A 19,342-nucleotide genomic window follows, 5' to 3' on the forward strand; every position below is an offset into this window, starting at 1 on the left:
CCAATAATATGACGATTTGTGGCTACATTGGTAAACATTTATTTGGGGATGGTGAGGGTTCAAGTGCAGCCTGCTTCCTGTGCTGGTTTTAAGTGTACCGACTGTTAAGCTGGCTGGGCTTCATCATCGTGCATTGCTAGTGCATCACCATTCAATAAGAGACATGTAAAGCATAGACCTATCAAAAAGCACTTTTTGTGTTTTTTCAGTAATTGGGTTATAGTTCTGATATGTAAGGTTTGTGGCAGGCCTGGGCAAGATTATGTGGAGAACCTCCTCCCCCCCCCGTTCCCTGCCCTTTATTTTGCTTGAGAAGCTTGGAGGAATTTAGTGTATGTTACCTCTGCTTTATCCAGAACTCTGAATGCAAGGAAGAAATGAAAGAATTACTATAGAAGTACATATCCCCTGTTTTGCTTGGGTAAAGGGAGCAGGAGGCCTTGTGGTAAGATGTGGCCCTTAAATATGATGAATAAATATAATTGGCCCATACCGAATAATTTATGGCTGTAAAACCTCAGCTGTTTCATTAATCTTAATAGTTGTCAGTTACTCAAAGAAGAACTAGCCAAATAATTGAACAGTGGTCAATTATGATACGATTCTAATTATGTTGGGCACATGTTAATCAGCTGCAAATTTGAAACTATTGTCGACTCATGCAACCAAAGAGCTGCATTTAAATAGATGTGATTTCTCAGTAGGATTGTATGCAGGGATTGTGGGGCGGTTGAACTCTCATGTGAGCTCGCGTTAACGAGCGGCAGAACTCTCCTCATTCCGCTGCTCACTAATGGGAGGAGCGAGATTTATATTTCACTCGCCATTCTCCTCCTTGAGCAGGTGATCACCGCTTAGTGAGTGCTGGGTCGTGCTGATGGCGATGATGTGTTGGGACATATGTGCACGTGTACTAACCGTTGCTAATTGAGCCAGGCACACGTCATGTTTGAGGATAAATAGCCTTCAGTACTACGGAGCCATAACTCCTTGGTGTGATGTCAGAAGCCTGCTGATTTTCAAGAAGTTTTATTTGTTTGTGCAGTGTGGCTCGTTTCGGTTTCCAAGAGGCGGGTGTGGGGGGATTGCTTGTGGCTGGCGCGTGCGGGGCTGCGGGCACCTTGAGGCAGTATGCGCTTGCTCTCCCCTCCCTCCCCCCGTCCCGCAGAATGCAGCCGTGCCTGATGAAGCACCTGAATGACTCTGGCGTGCTGAAAGTGAGCGCTGGCCACGGCCACTCGCTGGCCCTCACCTGCGGCTTCTCCGTGCTCAGTTGGGGCTTGAACGATGCCGGCCAGCTGGGTCACAACCCGGCCGCCAAATGCATTTCCACCCCTAAATCGGTTGCTGTAAGTTTTTTATTAACCAGCAGCGTGGGCCAATGCTGCCGGCATGTTTTCTCTGCGCATGTGTCGGCACGAACTTTATCTTGCAGTGTTTTTTTGGGAGTGAGTTGTAACAAAGCACCTGTGTGTGATAGATGGTTATTTGGCTTGCTGCAGGTTATAAAGCTTAGATTGAAGCACTGCCATTAAAAAGGGTGTCTAGATTACCCCACCCCTTTCCTCCTTTGTTTGCGTCTATTTTGGACTGGTGTATAAAACTTGAATTGAATTTTCTGTAGTAGCTGCATTTTAATTTGTGTTTACCCGCCGCAGTGGCTAAGGCGTTGTGCCGCAGCTGCCGCTTTTCTGATGGAAGCGAAAATGCCCGTGTATACGAGATTTCGGAGCACATTAAATATCCCCGGGTGGTCAAAATTAAGCCCGAGCCGTCCACTACAGCACGCCTCATCGCCTGTGTTGCGTCGGCGCATTAAACCCCACAATCAATCGATTAATTTGTGTATCCTTGCTGAAATCGGATTTCATTTCTGCAAGCATTGATAAATTTAGGAGCTCCATATTTATTGGCTTACTGAATTGCCATCAAGTGAAATAATGCGTAATACTGATTTCGGGCTATCATATTTAAAGTGGCCAGTTTGAACTAAATAATTTCAACTCGGAGAAAAAGAATTACAGATCAAAATAAAAGCTGTTTGTCACCATTTACCATTCTAGAAGGTATATTTGCTTGCATTAGAAGTATATGCCTGGCTTTGCTGCTTTCCAAAGTTTTTTTTTATTATTCTTTTAACCCTTTAGGGATCACAGTGGTACATGTGTGGCAATGAGTGTGCAACCATGTGTGGTCGCGGTGGTGCATTCAAAATTTGCCCTGTTACGTTGATAACAAATGTCGGAGATGACAGTGGCACAGATGTGATGTGTCTGGGATAGTAGCGCACAGTGCCTGATTTTTTAGTTTTTGCTGAAAGTGATTGAAGGTAATATTCTTTTGATTTATGTTTCATTCTGCTCGGATTTGGAATCAGAATGTTATAACACCTTGTATGATTGAGAAGCAGCACAGATCTCTTCTGATGTGGTGCCAGAAGAAGACATAAATTCTTTCTTGCTATGTGCACCCCATGGCTGTAGGGAGCCGCTAAAAGTTTTGTAGCAGCAGTTTCCGGCCCCATGTATGAGAAAGCCATGAGATTCAAGTGCTGTGTTCCCACAATGGCGGGTACAACGCCTGAGTTCTGAAGCTGCGGTTTTCTCTTTCTATGGGCGAGAGGCAATACCTCTACGGGGCAATCATGGTACAAAGTCCTTGTTCTGTATTAGAGTGGTTGCGTGTACAATGTAACAGGGCTTTGGGACAAACCATTCCACATATGCGTGCTGTGCATAGGCCAAGAATACAATAACTCAATACAAAATGGGGTTTCTTGTGTTTACCTGCTTGTGTCCTTCGGAAAGTTTTTCAATGTCTGATATTTATAACCTCTTTGTGTCTCGTGGTGTCAGCGCACCAGTGTACGCTTCCCAACCTGTGGGCGTCATATGCACCGAGCAAACAAGATGCAACAAGCTGACAACGCAGTGCATGCGGCGGCCACTTTTCTGATGGAGGCAAAAAGCAAAAATGCCCGTGTGTACGAGATTTCGGCGCGTGTTAAAGATCCCCAGGTGGTCAAAATTAAGCCGGAGCCGTCCACTACAGCACGCCTCATCGCCTGCATTGCGTTGGCGCGTAAAACCCTACAATCAATCAATCGACAATGCCGTGCAGTGACCCAACACTAGAAGTTGTGTTTAGAAGGGGCACATGTTAAAAAAAAATTTCCAGGTGCACCAATCATAGCCGATTCGTCATTTGCTAAAGCCTAAAAAAAAATTCAGTGAATGCATGAAATCATGAGTCTTGTGTGCAGTGGTAAGTTAATCTGGGTCTCATATTACCCCTGAAAATGCCTAAAAAGCAGTAATGACATCTCTTAGGCCACCCAAAACTTTCCATGAAGTGGTGAAACAGAAAATGTGATTGTATTGTACCTGTGTTGCACGAAATGCAAAGGCACACAAAGGTTGCAAAAACGCACAGTCTCCACTCAAGTGTAATACGTATTTCTAGCGAGCAAGGGACCAACGTCAGAACACAGATGGCAAGAAATTTACTTTAGCAGCCTAGGGCATTGAGCAAACTGAAAACAGTTGCTGATGCTTACAACCAAGCCTCGCAAGGTTTAGTCAACTGCAATGCCAGAAGCAAACTCTGTCACTGTAACCTGAGGAGGAAGAGGGCTGACCATAAGCATCAGTGTGTTGGAGAAAACCGCAAAGGGAGCATGAAAGCAGCATACATATATTTTTACTTCATTCAAAACAGTTGAAAACTCGCACTGTGCTATAACTTTGTCCAAACGGAAACGTTGCTGCCGTCACTGAGTTGCCTCCTGCCCCCCCGTAACATGATGGGACAAGGACTGGGTGATGTACTTGGGGGAGCAGCCAAAGATGGGCCATTAGTACAGTGGCTCAACATTGTCATGCAAGAGCCACAAATTCGGAATCGCTGGACAAGTCTAGAAATCTTTTTTTTGTCTGTGTGTGTGTGTGTGTGTGTGTGTGTGTATGTCCCTGTGCCACGTAATGGCGTTAGCATGTGTTTTGATCTTGCTTTGAACTGAATGACTTGAGCTCACAGAAATTCTCAGTGCCCTTCCAAGAAAGGGGCTGCTGCAATTGGTTTTTAAATGCTTTACTTTTTAAAAAATTTCCACGCTGTTACGTGAGCCACTCGGAGATGGCACACTGTCCTTGCTGCTCATAGCATTTATCTCCGACTCATGCTCATTGTCTCTGTTTTTGCACTGTGGCCACCTTGTTAATTGCCTTATTCTTTCTTGTGCATGCAAGAATTAAAATTGATTTGAAATATGTTCTACTGAACGGTTACGGCTTAAACTTCCGAGGGGGTATCTCCATATACAAACAAACACGAAATTTCAAGGCTCAGATAACTATGTAAAGCATAGTTATCTGAGCCTTGAAATTTCGTGTCAGTACTCCTTTAAGACCAACTGGCAAGCTGGAGGAAATTGCTTCTTGCAATACTGCGACTGTCACAGCTGTATGTATATCTTGTGCGGTTAGAAGGAAGACACTTTGGACTTTTGAATTTTGTTTCATTTGAGGCTCCCTGGTGTGTGGGGCCGTTGTGCTGAATAAAAAGCATACTTATGCGTGTTCCTTTTTTTAACAGATGCCCAGGAACGATTTGGTTTTTGACATCGCAGCTGGTCACACTCATTCCCTGTTCTTGGCCGATTGTGGCGGATCTTACCCTGTGATGTACAGTTGTGGCCAACATCAGTGAGTTGTGAATTTTAGAAATGTATCTGGCTCAGCTTGTTGTACTAGCTTCAAACAAAATAATTTACAGTCTTACTTTTGTCCATCCGACTGTTCGCGTGTTTTTTGCCCTACTGCTTAGCAGCATTAGCACGACCTTTCTGTTCAGATATAAAAATACCTTTCTGTAACCCTAACCCCGGCGTCGTAGCAAACCCCATTGTGGGTTTCTGCCCAGCGTTTTTTGTGTACTCTGAGTGCTTGCTCTTTGCTGCAACATCTTATAAAATAGGAAAATAAGCAGTGCTTTATAATAAATCTCGCATTACTTGTTGCACAGGTAGTGTACGGATGGCTTTTTCCTGGATTATTCATGCATATGTATCCAACATTCCAGGTGTGAGAAAACCCCGCATGGATGCCAGAAGTCCAAGAAGATTTTCCCTGTAACTGCATTGAAGAAGGTGCGTTGTGTTGGCCTGGCACTTTGCCAACATTGTAGTTGCCTTTATGTTTAAAATTTCTTTTATTTTATGGTAACCTCCCAATTGTGTAATTTGGTGCTGAAACTGACTTTTCAGTGAAAATTTCGAAGTTTGGGGAAAAAGTCTTTTGTCTCTAGCTTTGTGCAATTTTGTATAATATTGTTGCATCACAGTGAAAAGAAAATATAACGAGGGGAAAAATTTTTCTAATAGGTGATCCTATCTTTCTAGCGCTATTCCTTTCACTCTCTAATGAAATACGAAATTTGGGCTTTGAGAACAACAGGCATAGCCCGTACTGTGCCTTTAATCTCACGCTGCGCCCACAGATGCGGCTTTGTATTGTGCTGCAGCAAAAAAAAAGAAAAAGGAAGAAAAGCAAAATATGTTCTTGAATTTTCATTAAGGTATCTAGCATGTTGCTGTCTGCAGTCACATTATAGTATGCATGTACAGTAATCCCTCGTTATAACGAAATCGCTTTACTCGAAATATCGCTTTATTCGAACTTTATTCTGGTCCTAACCCAAACGGATGCATTTTAGGCCGCATTATTCGAAGTGCACAAAGAGCTTGACCCGCTTAGAGCGAAGTGGCGAGCAGAGGCATGGCCGAGCGGTGGCGACCCAGCGGCGAGTCAGGCTGCCAACATGGCGGGTCAACTCAAGCTGGTCTTTCCCCGGCGATTTTCTCGCGCCGGTCATGCTCGATGCATGCCATCTGACTTCAGACAAACGGTTCAAATGTGTTGTAGGGTCACTGAATTTTGTTCCTAGACCTTTGTCAATGGCGTGGACACGACGCTGCGCGAACACCGACACTCAAGCCTTAGAATTGGCAGTTTGGTCGACAACGGGGCACCGAAAAACTTTTGTTTTGCAAACTTCGCTGCTGCACACCTAGGGAAAAAACTTCCCAGAGATCATGCAAAGCCCCTAGTGCAAAACCGGTCAATTTTCATGATTGCGCTGTGCACCCGAAATGAGCGGATAATCGTTTTTTGATCTCAACAAACACAACCTCAGACTCGAGCCACAGCATTTGCGGCGCTTTCCAATGCAAAACTCGCGTAGCGTTCTGTGACGCCCAAACGCCCGGCCTGTAAATTGGCCACACTGCAACCACTGCCACTTTCATGGGCGGCGACCACAGCCTCATGCAATGCTTGGTCAAATGGAAGCAGGGGTTGCTCGCACCCAGCAAGAACTTGAAACAGCCAAAGCTCACTGCCTTTTTTGCACCTGAAAGAAGCTTTGCTTCACTGAATGCATTGTGTTTTGATTCCTTGCAGTCGTGGTGCAATTAAAGCTCATCTGCTTTATCTTTTTTCGAGTTGTCGCTTATATCAAAATACCGCTTATAACGAATTTATTCACCGTCCCGTTGATTTCGTAATAACGAGGGATTACTGTATCAAAAATGGCACATTTGCAAGAAAAAAAAAACACCTATGGTTTGCTGTTCTGTGGATGTGTTCGGTATATCGTAATCTTAATTGTCGATCAATAGACATCCTTCAAATGTTCAGCTCCTGCTTGGTCAGTGCAGAGGCTCTAGTTTTGCTTGTCAGAATTTTTGTGTGTGTGCTTTCTCACCAGGCATCAGCCAAGCATTCCTGCTTAATTTCTGCTGTCGCGTCGTTCCTCAAAAGTAGGACTGTAAATAAAAAGGCTTTAACATTGCTAAGGTGTAGCAGCTTGGATTGGAAAAAATGCGTATAAAGGAAAGGGGGGGTGTTCAGGCTTGCGATCCTGTGGCATAGAAAGTAGCCAAGAGCAAGCAAGGGAATAGATGCATGCATTACTTGCATTTTACCCATACATTGCGCATATATAATGAGCAAAGACACTACTAGAATATATTGCAATCGACCGTGAGTGGTAGTCACTCTTATACCAACTGTTATGCTTTTTCCACATGCAAAATTAATACTACGAAGTCCTTTTTTTTTATATTTATTCCGGTTTAATGCTTTGTGAGTTTTATGAGGGGCGTGAAGGGGCTGTTAACCTAGGATGTGTTTGTTGTTCCTTGTGACACGTCGTATAGGGAGAGGAGGCATGCTTGAGCCCTCTGTGCTTCGAGGAGACACATTTTTACACTTTCTGTTGTAGGGCGGCCTCGTTACTCAGGTCTTTGCTGGTGGGCCTTCTTCTGGCTGCTTGATCAACATGAAGGAGACCGACGAAGTGCAGGCACTTTACGAGTTTGGAGCCTCCGAGCGGCGCTGTCTCAGCAGTCTGTGCATGGTGCAAAACAAAGTTTTTCTCCACCTCATGAAGGATGGTACGCATTGTTTTTGCTCTGGCAGATAATTGCTTTAGTCTGCCTCATCAGAGGAAATACTACTGCATGCAGCATGAAGCAGAGCAACTTCAGTAACCACAAAACCAATTCGAGGGAATGGCTAATTGCATTTGAGGAATTAAGCAAGTCTGGAACATGGTTTTTTTTCTAGCTTTGTGTGAGGCCTTCAGCTTTCTAAAGTAAAATGTCAGAAATTTCATAATTGGGAAAATTTTGAACTTTGTAGTAATGTCTTACTTTGCAAAAATGCAGCTGCTAAATTACGTTAAATTATTCAACACCAAAAGTCGGCAAAATTCGTGTCCATTGGTATGAATAATTTTTAATCTGGAATTCTTTCACAAAACATTAGTAAACAGAGCAGTCACTCAACATATTAAATAAAGTTATAAATCTTTTTTGTGCTTTGAATGTTCTGGTGATTTTTAAAGCTAAAGTAATTAAATAGATGTTAACAGGAGATGAGGTTGTAAAGTTACCCCTTTAATGCCGATTGTCGCGAATTCGCGACATACTGAATAAAGCTGGCCAGCCAACTCGCGAAACCTTTGCTGCCTTCAGTGGCGGCTGTGATGTGTTTGCGGCAAAGAGATGGTGGTTGCGCTCCAGACAGGTAGTGCCATCTCGTATAAGGTGTTGAAAATAAACTCAGTACGTCCATCGGTTGGCAGGCTGCACACCACGTGCGACAGCTCTCACTTCTTCGTCGTTTTCTGTCTAACCATAGTGAGTACAAGGTCCTCCAATATTTTTTTTCTATTTGCACGCATTCAGGAGACTGCCCATGAGGTGTTACATTGTCGAAAAATAGTTTTTTTGTTGCATGCTTCTTGCTTTCGTGGTATGTCGCGAATTCGCGACACTCGGCAATTTAGGCAGTTTGCGGGGACTGCAGGTATGATGGTTTTTTTTATTTTATGGCAAAGGGTGGATGTCAGATCGTTGTATGGAAGAAAAGGGCTTCGCACACGCCTGCCACCTGAGGATAACAGTGACGATAGCTGAATTAGTGACAGTGATTACGACGATGTTGACTACGATCCTCATGTACAAGCATGAGCTTCACCCTTGGGAGAGCCTCCGTCAAAGCAGTGAAGATGAAAACGGTGATGTGGTGCCTTTCCCAGCTGCCTCGGCCAAACAGACAGTGAAGTGAAAAAAAAACAGACTGTCAAGAACAGCGGGAAATCCCATCCTGGAATACCACTCTTCCTGAAAGAGACACTGTGCGAGCACCTACTGAATATTGCAAAGGGTTTTTTGATGACAGCTTAGTGCATCAAATCGTACAGCAGACCAATCTTTTTGCAACGCAAAAACCCAAACAAAGGGATGGCTCAAGTAGGCGATAAGGACCAAGTAGGCGATAAATTTGCATTCCAGATATTGGCCTAAATGCCTGATGTCGCGAATTCGCGACAAACCTCAAAGTTGGCGATTAAGTTGCATCCCAGATAATACAACTGTGGAATGCAATCACGGGGTCTGTTTAAAGCCGAAACACGAAAAACGAAATTTTTTTGCGGCATATTTCATAATTCCAGCATTAAAGGGTTAAGTTTGGAACTTGCCTAAATTATCCAGCTTTTTCACATTGACTTTTATAAAATCCTGGGCCACATTCAAATTCTACTCTCGTCATATAAAAATTTTATCTTAAATGCAAGCTATTAAGTCCAAATCTGTTGTTCGGTAGTTTTCAATGTTTTTTTAATGGAGGGCCAGAGCAAATTAGCTGAAGCCTCTTTTAAGCTGAGTACACTCTGTTATTTAGGCTTTTGTTAATCTTCTTGATTTATTTCTTTCATTGAGAGTGCCTGTTTTGCTCTCGAGATGTTGCAATTGCCATTCAAGCTTGAAAAACGTGTGTGCTCAATTGACTCTGGTTGCTGCCGTGTAAGTTCAACACTTTGTAAAGAGGTGAGAGTGAGTGTGTGATGGAAAAAATGCATGGGCATAGCAATGCTTTCTACTTAACATGCGTGTGACCGCACACAGTGCAGGCTGAGGAAATGGATGTACAGTTCCCACTTCGGTTCCTGAGCCGTACGTGTTAAGGTTTGAACTTCTGTCGGCCCTTGATAAGGCACGAATGGCTGTAGTTGTCAGCCCAGGGGCATGACCAGCTTTTCCTTTCCTTGGTGTGTTATTGCAGGCAGCCTGGTAGCTGACGTCCCTGATTATGCTTGCAAGCCGCTGAAGAGTGTGATTGGCACCACGCAGACGCTCGTCCAGCTGTTGTCGGCAAATGCTTACGACCTGACCTTGCTTTTGCAAAACTGCCATTTTTCCGGTGCCCTCTCAATCTTGGAGAACAAAGATGCTTGGCTCGAGGTCTTCTGGTCGTACACCCGAGCAGTCAGCAATTTCTTGGCAGTCGGGGGCTTTGCATCACTTTCGAGGATGCTGGTGTAAGTTGATGGGTGTCATACTAGTTGCTTCGCATGTGTTAAAAGAAAATCATTGGGCTCTTTTCTCTCTCTCTCTCTTTTTTCACTTTGATATATGTCATGTAAATTAGCCTTCTTGGGGTTTTCTTATTTTAGCTTTACCCTTGTGGATCCATTTTATATCGTTGCTGCTAGCTTTGCATAACTTTTCTCTTTTTTTTAATTTACTTTGATGTTTGATGCTAGACTTGCTTCAAATAAGTGTACAACCAGCTGCAAAAAAAAAAAAAAGAAATAATGCATTTCTAGAGAAACATTTTAGAAAACTAACATTGAATTGTTGGCCTCTTTTATTTGTCTCTTTGGACAGCCCAGAACTGCTCCAAAGCAGCTCCGTATTTTATTTTTCCATAGAATGTCTATGGCAGAAGCAGTTTTGGACTGACCAGGAACTAACTGCCCAGAACTGCTCTGGGCAGGCAAATAGAAGAGACCATGTATTTTATCTCGTGCATGCCAACGGGTAATGCTTCTAATCTGCTATACTAACTGTCTCCTGCAGTACTAAATTCAAAGAGCTGGAATCACCTTTGTAAGTTTTTACTACTTCCCAAATTTAGCACCCTTGCATGTGAAGCACTGTTTTGCGAACGAAAAAGGGATGTCATGGCTTACTAGGAAATTTTATTAGCATGGGCTGTGGTGTACTGTGGCATGGCTGTTTTGTTTTTCTTTCTATTATCAAGGACACAGGCATGTTTTGTTTTAATGTCTGAAGAGAACACAGGCGAACTTCGGCGTACTCAGAATATAAACTAGCGTAAATAGGAACCCATTCACATTCACAGTAACTTCAAACATAGTGACTATTTCTTCCATTCATTTTCAGCTGAGGTAACATGTCTGTATTAGTCTGCATTGGCACATCATATGTACAGTCTGAAAGTGCACAATCAAATTTCAGATTGTGGTTTTTTACCCATCGAAGCTACACCTAGGCCATCAAGGGCACCATAGTGAATGGCTGTGAATTATTTTCTTCAGTTCTTTAATGGTCCTTTAACCCTTTCACTGCCACTTCCGAGATAACTCGGGAAGCCACACGCCCACACACCCTGCCACGCCTGAGTATACTCGTGTTGCCTGTTTATTGAACTCCCTGCCACTCCCGAGATAACTTGTGTAAAAAAAAATTATTGGGGGAATGTCGCACCATCTACTGGAAAGTCATGTAAATGTGTAGATCGTGTCAGGTAAATTTTATACAAAAGATGGAGTGCATGTTTCTTCATTCACGTCGCTTCATCTTCGATTGATTGATTTAGGGTTTAATGCGCCAACATAAAGCAGGCGTTGAGGTGCACCGTAGTGGAGGGCTCCGGATTAATTTTGACCACATGGGGATCTTTAAAGTGTGCCGAAAACTCGAACACACGGGCATTCTTGCTTTTTGCACGTCGCTTCATCTTACCCCTGCAACTGGCAGCGTTGACTGTGGAGTCAGAGGCCACCAAAGCAGCGAACGGGGTCTCGCTATCTCCGTGTTAGCTGCGGGGTACCGCTTTGAGTGGGGAATTGTTTTGAAAAATAATTAAAAAGTTTTCTAAACAGCTGGACATACTAATTAATGGGTAATTATTTTTGTAGTAATTTAGTGCTCTTTTTTTGTATAACATGCAACATTTTTGTTGGATGAGGTAATCCTGAAAAAAGTGTTTACATGTCCAGCTGAGCATTTTAGTGCCTTACGAGCCTAAAATTTCCACCAAATGAACCTGGAAAAAAAAAGGCAGGTAGTGAGAACAAGCTATAAAAATACGTGGCAGTGAAAGGGTTAATAGTGGTTAATTTTTTAATAGTGGTAGAGATCTCACACACACAGCCTCAGTGGCCCCGACCTTGTATTCAGGAGCACAATGCCTTAGTAACTGAGTGACTGCGGTAGCTGGCTGTTTACACAGATGTCCAGTGATTTGGTAGGTCTGGCGTTTTTTAAGGACCTAACTCAGAATCCTAACCCAATTATTTACTATATCTCAACTTTTTTTGTTTAAAACTTTATGGCACCATTAAAGAAAGGGAAAGGCACTAAGAAGTTTAGTCACATGGTTGCAAACCTACACAGAGTGTACACAAAACAAAATAGTGTTTAGTTCTGCTCAGTGGTTGGTGTGGGCACCAGATGGCTGGACAGGGGCTGACACAAACGTGATAGCCATCAACCATCTAAAACAGCTGTAGTTCTCGCAGCACGTAAACACACGACTAAACGCACATTTACATCTGCGATGGGCTTGGCCACGAGGCTTGACCTCGTGCTGTTTAGCCCGAGATCTGTTGTGTGCATGGGGACTCGCACTGCAAGCCAAGTACTAGTGCACCTCCTACCCGGTGTTTGTGGGCACCTGTCCTTGTTTGTCACCTAGTGTGTAGAACACTGTGAAATGGGCACGCGATAATATGAACCAGAGCGTGCAAAATCGGGGGTTATCATTCATGGGCTTAAAAGGTAGAGTTCAGGTGTACTGAGGAATAACTGTTGCCGCACTTCATTCTTGGAAACCAGTAGTAAAAATTAGATCGGGGGGGAAAATTGCGCTACTTGTGCGTCCTGGTTCATATTTTCGTGTTCACTTTTCATTTGTCCTCGGTTGTACGGGCAGCGAAACGTCATTAGAACAAAGCTGAAAGGGCAGTGGAAATTGCTTCATCATAACCATTACTTCTGTATGACCACTGCTTTTACCTGCCATCGATAACGAGGTTCAACTGTGATGACGAGGTTTAACTGTAACTGTACTTGACAAAGTAACGAGAACAGCAGTCACGATGCAAGGCACAAAAGTAGGTCATGACATTGCCAACGGAAGAAATAGACGTGGCACGTGTGTTGCACGCTTGTGTCGTGTCCATATCATTCATTTGTCCTGTGTTCACGTTGTTCTCGTTACCTGATTCTGTATGTACAACTGTGGCGTCTGAGATTGCGCCCTGACATTCCTCTGGCCGTCTGAAATAACGTGCTTGTTAGGAAGATGGCACAATCGCAGTTGCCGGCAGGCCTCGGGTCCTGGAAACTTGGTTATTTGGCTTTTTCTATCTACAACGAAATGGCAGGTGATAACTCTTGCCCCATTCTCTCTTTCTACTTTATGTGGGGCCCCCCAGAGATAACCACCACTGCAGTTCTACCTAGTGGCTGCTAGCTCGCTTCACTATTTGTGCGACTCTCCTGTTAAGGGGATAAAGTCAGGCCAATTTCTCAGCAAAAGGGCACGGTTTGATACTTCAGCCTGCTTTTTATGTGTATTTTGAGAGACTTCATGTATGGCACAGAAACTATTTCTGCCTTCTTAATTTCCGAAATTATGTACTCTGTTCCTGGCGGATGAACACAGTGGGGGCTGTGGGGGATGCTGCCTCTGAGGCTGTGGCACAACTCACGATTACCATGTTGATGTTTCTTTTGTTGAGCACGTGCCGTACGTGTCAGATTTCAGTCGGTCACCAATGTGCGGGTTCGTGTAATGTTGTGTGTTTGTTTCGCTAGGTTTTCTCCAAATGCCCTCAGTCACTTCGCCAAGGAAATCATTGGCGACACCAGCCAGCTCAGCTCACAGAGCATTCTGCAGCAGCTCTTCAGCCTTCCTTTAAAGAGAATCGGCGAGTACACACGACTCCTCAGCAGGCTGCTGGCCAGCCTCGACCAGCAGGCAAGTCAGACTTTTTGATACCTCTGTCTGGGAGCTGTCGCTTTCACTCAAACTGCTCATTGGATAAGTGAGATGTTTTTATTAGGCAAACTTAATAATTTAGGTTTGGAATAAAGCAGCGTTTTGGAAGTATGTTCTAACGAAACAAAATAAAATCACAATGCAGCCTGACGCGCTCTTTTACTGGCATAACCAAAATAAATACTTCCTGCTGGCCATCTGGCATATTCATTGCGAGCATGAAAGATCAACAGTATCTGGAAGCAGGCTGTGATGCAAAGATTCACTGCTGGGGAATGCGGCAAGTATGTGGCATCTGTTAAGGCTTTGGGAGTGTAATGTCAAGCATTCTGCACACTTTACTCATTGAAAGCAAGGGCCCCACCTTGTGTCCTGTGCAGCGGATGCCAAAGTCACTTTTTTAAGCCAACTTATCATTAAGTACATTCTCTACAGGATAAAGTAACCTTGTTGAACCTTATTTATCACTAAAAATTTCCGCCTAAAGTCAAGCACAAATACTATATCAAATTCAAAATGAATTGAAAAATAATTTGATATATCAGTGATTCAATACAGTTGAACCCCTTTATAAGAGACACGTACCGGGGAGCAGTTTCTGTCTCTTATATCAGATGTCTCTTATAAGCAGGGAACCATTTTTTCACTTACTAATCAGACCCTAGTTCAATGTGGGCACCATATGACTAAAATAAGCTCAAAAGAACGCTACAGCATGTTGCAAAAGATCCATTCTAATTTATGTTCGGCCCCCAGAATTTATGAAACAGTTCCGAATCTTGTTTGCTTCATGACTGTATTTACACTGTATTTTACAACCGATTCTGCAAGCTTTTTTTTCTTTCCTCGTTTGTGGAAGATGAATCGTACATGTTGAGTTCACAAGCCTGATGAATAGGCAGAGCGCACAGCTTCTTCCGCTGTGGGCTCGGGCTATTCATTATGCTTGCAGGACTCAACATCTGCGATGCTTCTTGATTGGGAGCTATGCGAGTGGGAGAACCCGCATGTGCGATCGCACTCCATCCAATAGATGGCAGTAAGCTTCAACCACTTCTGTAAGTTGCATTTCCATTGGCAGGGCTTCTCATCATCATTTCATAGCTGACTGAACCACTGTGTGTTTGCTGAAGTTATAATAAATAGTGACTGCAGGCGTCTGTCATTCACCTGTGCTTCCAGGATGGAAGCAACTGCAATTAGTGACTGGTGGCAGTGCGTCTGAAGTTAAAATGTCTGTTACAAGCGAGATTATTGATTAAAGTTCAAGGATGACTTGTCCCTTATAACCAATCTTCTACATCCGATGTCTGTTATAAAAGAGGTCGATTTAATGGGAAAGATAGGGCAGCCAACCATGTGGGTCAACAGTGTCTCTTATACCCATTTGTCTCTTACATCAGTGTCTCTTATAACGAGGTTCAGCTGTATCACTAAATTGACCCTTAGACTTTGCTTATGGCTTTGCTTTCACCATCTGTGAACAACTTTACTTTTTCCCTTCACGTGGGGTCAGTCACAAGAACATTTTTGTGAGAATCTCGAGGAACCCTTAGTGGTGAACCCACTGCACCATTTTGTTACAGTTCCACTTGCATGCATCTTAGTGTGCTGAACCAAGCTTCACTTGTGCCGTCTGTGCAAAATGTACTAACGTACACAGAACGTTACTTAGAATAGATTTGTTTTTTGCATGTCCCTTTCCTTCCCCAACAGGGCATTCATGCCCCCTCTGATAATAAAGGCATTCCTCCTCCTCCTGGCAATGCTAACAAAGCGCACAATCGGTTGGTTTTTGTTTGTCCACCCAGTTGTCACTGCACTCAGGAATTTTTTGCTCCCCCTTTGGCACAGCTAAAAATACCGTTGTTTTAACCATTACTGCTATCATTTCTGTTTTCATAAGCTTTGACCAGTTGGCAGAGGATCTGAAGCTGAATGAACGGGGATCAATTGTATAGTGCATGCACATGTACTAGTTATCTGGAAATGCCTCAGGAAAGCGGCGACGCTGTTGTAGTCTCATGGTTTTGTTATTGGCCTCTGTTTTGTTATCGTCCGGTCTAGCAAGCAGTACTCGTGTCATTCGTCCTTTCTGTGCATGAACTAAGCATTAAGCACTTTGCAGGTTAGAGCCGTCATAAGGCACTGGTTTGCAGTGAAGTTATTGCATTCATGAGATAGTTAAAGATTTGACTGGCTGTAGTTGTGGGTAGTTTCATAGGTAACAGCAAGGACATAAAGCTTAAGCATGCCGTTGGTATAAATGGTTTGCTACAATACCATGAAGAGCCTGGTTGGTATATGGGCAATTGGTTCTTAAGGAAGACTATCTTGGCTACCAAAGCTCCGAACTCGAACCACACTGCTGAAGTAGGATTACGCTCACAAAATTGAAAGAGGAAGAAAAAAAAATGGCAAGGGGGGGGGGGACTTTTTTAAATAATTTTTGTCTTTTTGGTTATTGTCTTGCTTTACTCTTTTAATTTTATCTGAAGTTCTGACAGTTTAATTCATGCACCTATTTTCTATTTTTAACTGGTATGGGCTTCCCCTTCTAGACAAAACTTTGGAGCAGCCTGCAGTCCTGCCTGAATGACTGGCTGGCCCTCCACGACATCGCGACCAAGGAAGTGAAGCTGGCCGAGTCGACGAAACTGTTCTGGGACTCTGTCAGCCAGAAGTTGGCAGTAAGGGATCTTGCGAGCCTTATTGCCCGAGTGTTCAAAACAATTGTGCTCTGAGCAAATGGGGGAACCAAAATGAGCTGAGCGTCTTCTTCGTTGCATTTCGTCCAAGCAGGGGATGCACATATTTGTGTGCTATTGCTGACTAAGTATATAGCATGTGTACCAGAGCCAGAGCAAATTACCCCTACAAGCTTCCCACCACTGAAGTAAGCTGGTGCGTAGTGCTACCAGTGCTACCTAGGAAAATGGCTCTTAAATGGGCTACTGTCAGACTGGCACACAAATCTTTAGCCTAAATGCTATGTAAGGAAGTTGTGTGTAGAGGCAAATCAGAGCAAAAATGCATCACATGCTGTCCATGCTGGCATTGAATGTTGTCGTAGCTGTAGTGGAATAAATTGAAGACTGTTCACAGGTAGGCCGCGGACTGATGAAGCATTTGGGTAAAAATGTAGCTAGGGCTGACATTTACCTTTACCAGGTAGGATCAGCCATTGCATGATTCAATATAATTAGTACTTAGTGTTAAGCCCAGTAGCAAAATGAAAAGTTCTTCTGCACATGTTCTTGTGCATGGGTTAGTTTAAAGCATTCCAATTGTTGGCTAGAAAGGCACCCTTGTCTTACTACAAAGGTGAGCTGGTGGTGAGGCAATAATCTGCCAGTAGGGTGACAAAAAATGAAGGTACTAGGGAAGAGCTGGCTGAATGCAGCCTATGTGTCCGAAACTCACCTGGGCATTGCATTATGTAAATACACTGCCTTGCCACAATGCAACAAAAAGCATGATTAAAAGACTTGCCGTCATTTTTTTTTTTTTCATGCTATTCAAGCCTGAAGCATGATTAGAAGAAGACTTGCTGACATTTTTTTCATGCTATTCAAGCCTTCATTCTTGCCTGAACTTCCTGCCATGGGTTCAGGCTATTGTTCCCTGGATGGTACATAGTGTGCAATTAGATGTGGTTTTTTCAGAATTTTCGGCAGGTGTAGGGTGTACAATGTATGGGCATGGCTACGTAAGATTTTTTTTACCTGTATATACGTAAAAAAATATATATATCTACTGCACTGCAATTGCTTTTTATTGCAATTGCAAATGCTCCAGACATTGCTTTTTAATTGTAGCATTTAAAAGAGGAAAAGAACGTGCCATACTTGATTGTTTCACTGTAGTGTGCATGCTTTTAAACAAAGAGGACTGCGCTAGTAGAGTTGTCATTCTCATCCTGTGCCCTGGGACTCCTCCTTCCCTTTGCAGGACGCGTACAGGATGCCCGAGTGCCGAATGCTGCGTGACAGCAAGTCGTGCCCGCTGCAGCTTGTATCGGCTGGCCGCTTTGCATCACACCATTTTGTGCTGTTCCACGACAAGTTCGTTCATTCACACGTGAGTGGGCAGCTCTCTTGCGTCACGTCCTCTCACGTAATTATACCAAGCCACACGCACTTCGGATGCTCAAGGCAGGGTGGTCAAAAAACAAATTCTTATTTATTTAAGTAGTTTTTACCTATCCAGAAATTTTGGTATGAGAAAACAGGTACAACATGGTTTCCTTTTCAGAGCTTATATTTCTGCTTGTGTAGATAAGCTTCAGTTGTTAGATAAACCCCTATGTTGCTGCCTTCTTTGCATCTTAAGCACTCTTTTTGCCTTCCTTGAGACGTGACAACTAGCCTGAGTCACCACCTTAGCTCAACAGTGCCTTTTGGCTCAATAGCACAGTTGTGAAAGATAACATTGCAAAAGTATGCAGGGAAGATGCCCGACAGAACTAATGTGGACAAAATTACGAGATATATAGCGACAGATTAGAGTTATGTGCATGTCCATTTTTTTGCTGTGAATGGAATTCGGAAACAGAGAGTGAGTGCAAATTGAACTGAATATTTTTTGCATATGACTATTTTTGCTTCAAGTTAATACTACGTTGAAGCTATAAGTGTCTTTCATTCATTCTTGGCCTTGGGTGTCGCTAATTGTCTTTATATCTTGATTTTTTATGGCTGCTTCAGTTTAGTGGCTTTCAAAACTACAACTTGGAAGTGGCTTGGGTGGAGGCAGACATGGAATCTGAGTAAGTCTCCATGCTTCAAAGTTGAAGGGTGTCAGGGAGATCAGGGACTAGCATGCGCTGATGCATTGCAGTGTGCCACATTCTTTGGGCCAGTTGGCAAAATTGTGGTTTCTTTTTCAAATACAAGCGTTAGTTGCTAACCAGTTAAAGGCCATAAAACATCTGGAGCTATAGCACAGGATACTACATACAGTGTTCTCTGCAGTAGCAAACATTCTGCTGTGCGTTCACTATCATTAAATTACAGATCTGCTCTCTAACAAAACCTTGTATGATAAACCTGGTGGTCGTTGTAGCCTTAGTATCGAATAGTACAACAGTGAATGTAAATAAATAATTGAATAATGAATTCAGTAAAATGAATGGGATCAGCATTGTGCATGAAATAGAAAGTACAGCTTGTGGTAAATAATTAATATAACAAAAAGATTTGGCAAGATTATACTGTATATAGATTCTTTTGCACATAACTAAAGCATTTCAGACTTCTTATGGTCCTTTTGTACAGAGCAAGAATACAGATGCCTTCTAGTTTGGCCTTCATATTACTTTCTAGTTATTTTAGACTTAGAAGTATGAGCGTGAAGTGTAATTAAATATAGTTTTATCTTTACTCTGTTCATTAGGACCGTTTTTGCAATTACTGCTCCAGAGGAAACACTTGCATTCACCTGCCCTACACCTTCTGAAAAGGCAAGTTTTAGGATTTTTTTGTCTTCAGGACTTTAACTAAAATTTTGTCAAGCTTTTGTAATGTTAAGTTAGTACTGTAAAGTTTCCCATCACTTCGGTATGTAAGCAGGGGCTGAAGGAAATACTTCAAAAGCAGCTATGGTTCTCATCGCAGGCATTGCCATTTGTTAGCCCTGTAAGCCAAGAGAGCTACTACAAGCAAAACTTCCATTATAGTGAAGGAGCTGCAGCCATCAAAAAATTTTGCACCTCTAGTGCTCTCTTTGCTGCAAAAAAAAAACCT

At 43.1% G+C, this 19,342-nt stretch overlaps 1 protein-coding gene across 2 annotated transcripts in view; it reads left to right on the forward strand.

Annotated features, from left to right (window-relative positions):
* The window catches only part of Als2 (Amyotrophic lateral sclerosis 2), a 74,148-nt gene that overhangs the window by 3,221 nt on the left and 51,585 nt on the right, over positions 1–19,342 (forward strand). Inside the window, exons 3-13 of one of the 2 annotated variants that reach the window (XM_077687342.1) lie at positions 1,169–1,349; positions 4,594–4,703; positions 5,080–5,146; positions 7,282–7,453; positions 9,630–9,885; positions 10,427–10,456; positions 13,415–13,577; positions 16,160–16,288; positions 17,550–17,678; positions 18,305–18,366; positions 18,993–19,059. In XM_077687342.1, the coding sequence (XP_077543468.1) occupies positions 1,169–1,349; positions 4,594–4,703; positions 5,080–5,146; positions 7,282–7,453; positions 9,630–9,885; positions 10,427–10,456; positions 13,415–13,577; positions 16,160–16,288; positions 17,550–17,678; positions 18,305–18,366; positions 18,993–19,059 (1,366 nt within the window). The remainder of the gene's footprint in view (positions 1–1,168; positions 1,350–4,593; positions 4,704–5,079; positions 5,147–7,281; positions 7,454–9,629; positions 9,886–10,426; positions 10,457–13,414; positions 13,578–16,159; positions 16,289–17,549; positions 17,679–18,304; positions 18,367–18,992; positions 19,060–19,342) is intronic. The other variant, XM_077687343.1, reaches the window with a different exon arrangement.

The sequence above is a fragment of the Haemaphysalis longicornis genome, unplaced genomic scaffold, assembly GCF_048455015.1.
Source record: "Haemaphysalis longicornis isolate Haplotype H1 unplaced genomic scaffold, Haemaphysalis longicornis Haplotype H1 scaffold_1, whole genome shotgun sequence".
Lineage (NCBI taxonomy): Eukaryota > Metazoa > Arthropoda > Arachnida > Ixodida > Ixodidae > Haemaphysalis > Haemaphysalis longicornis.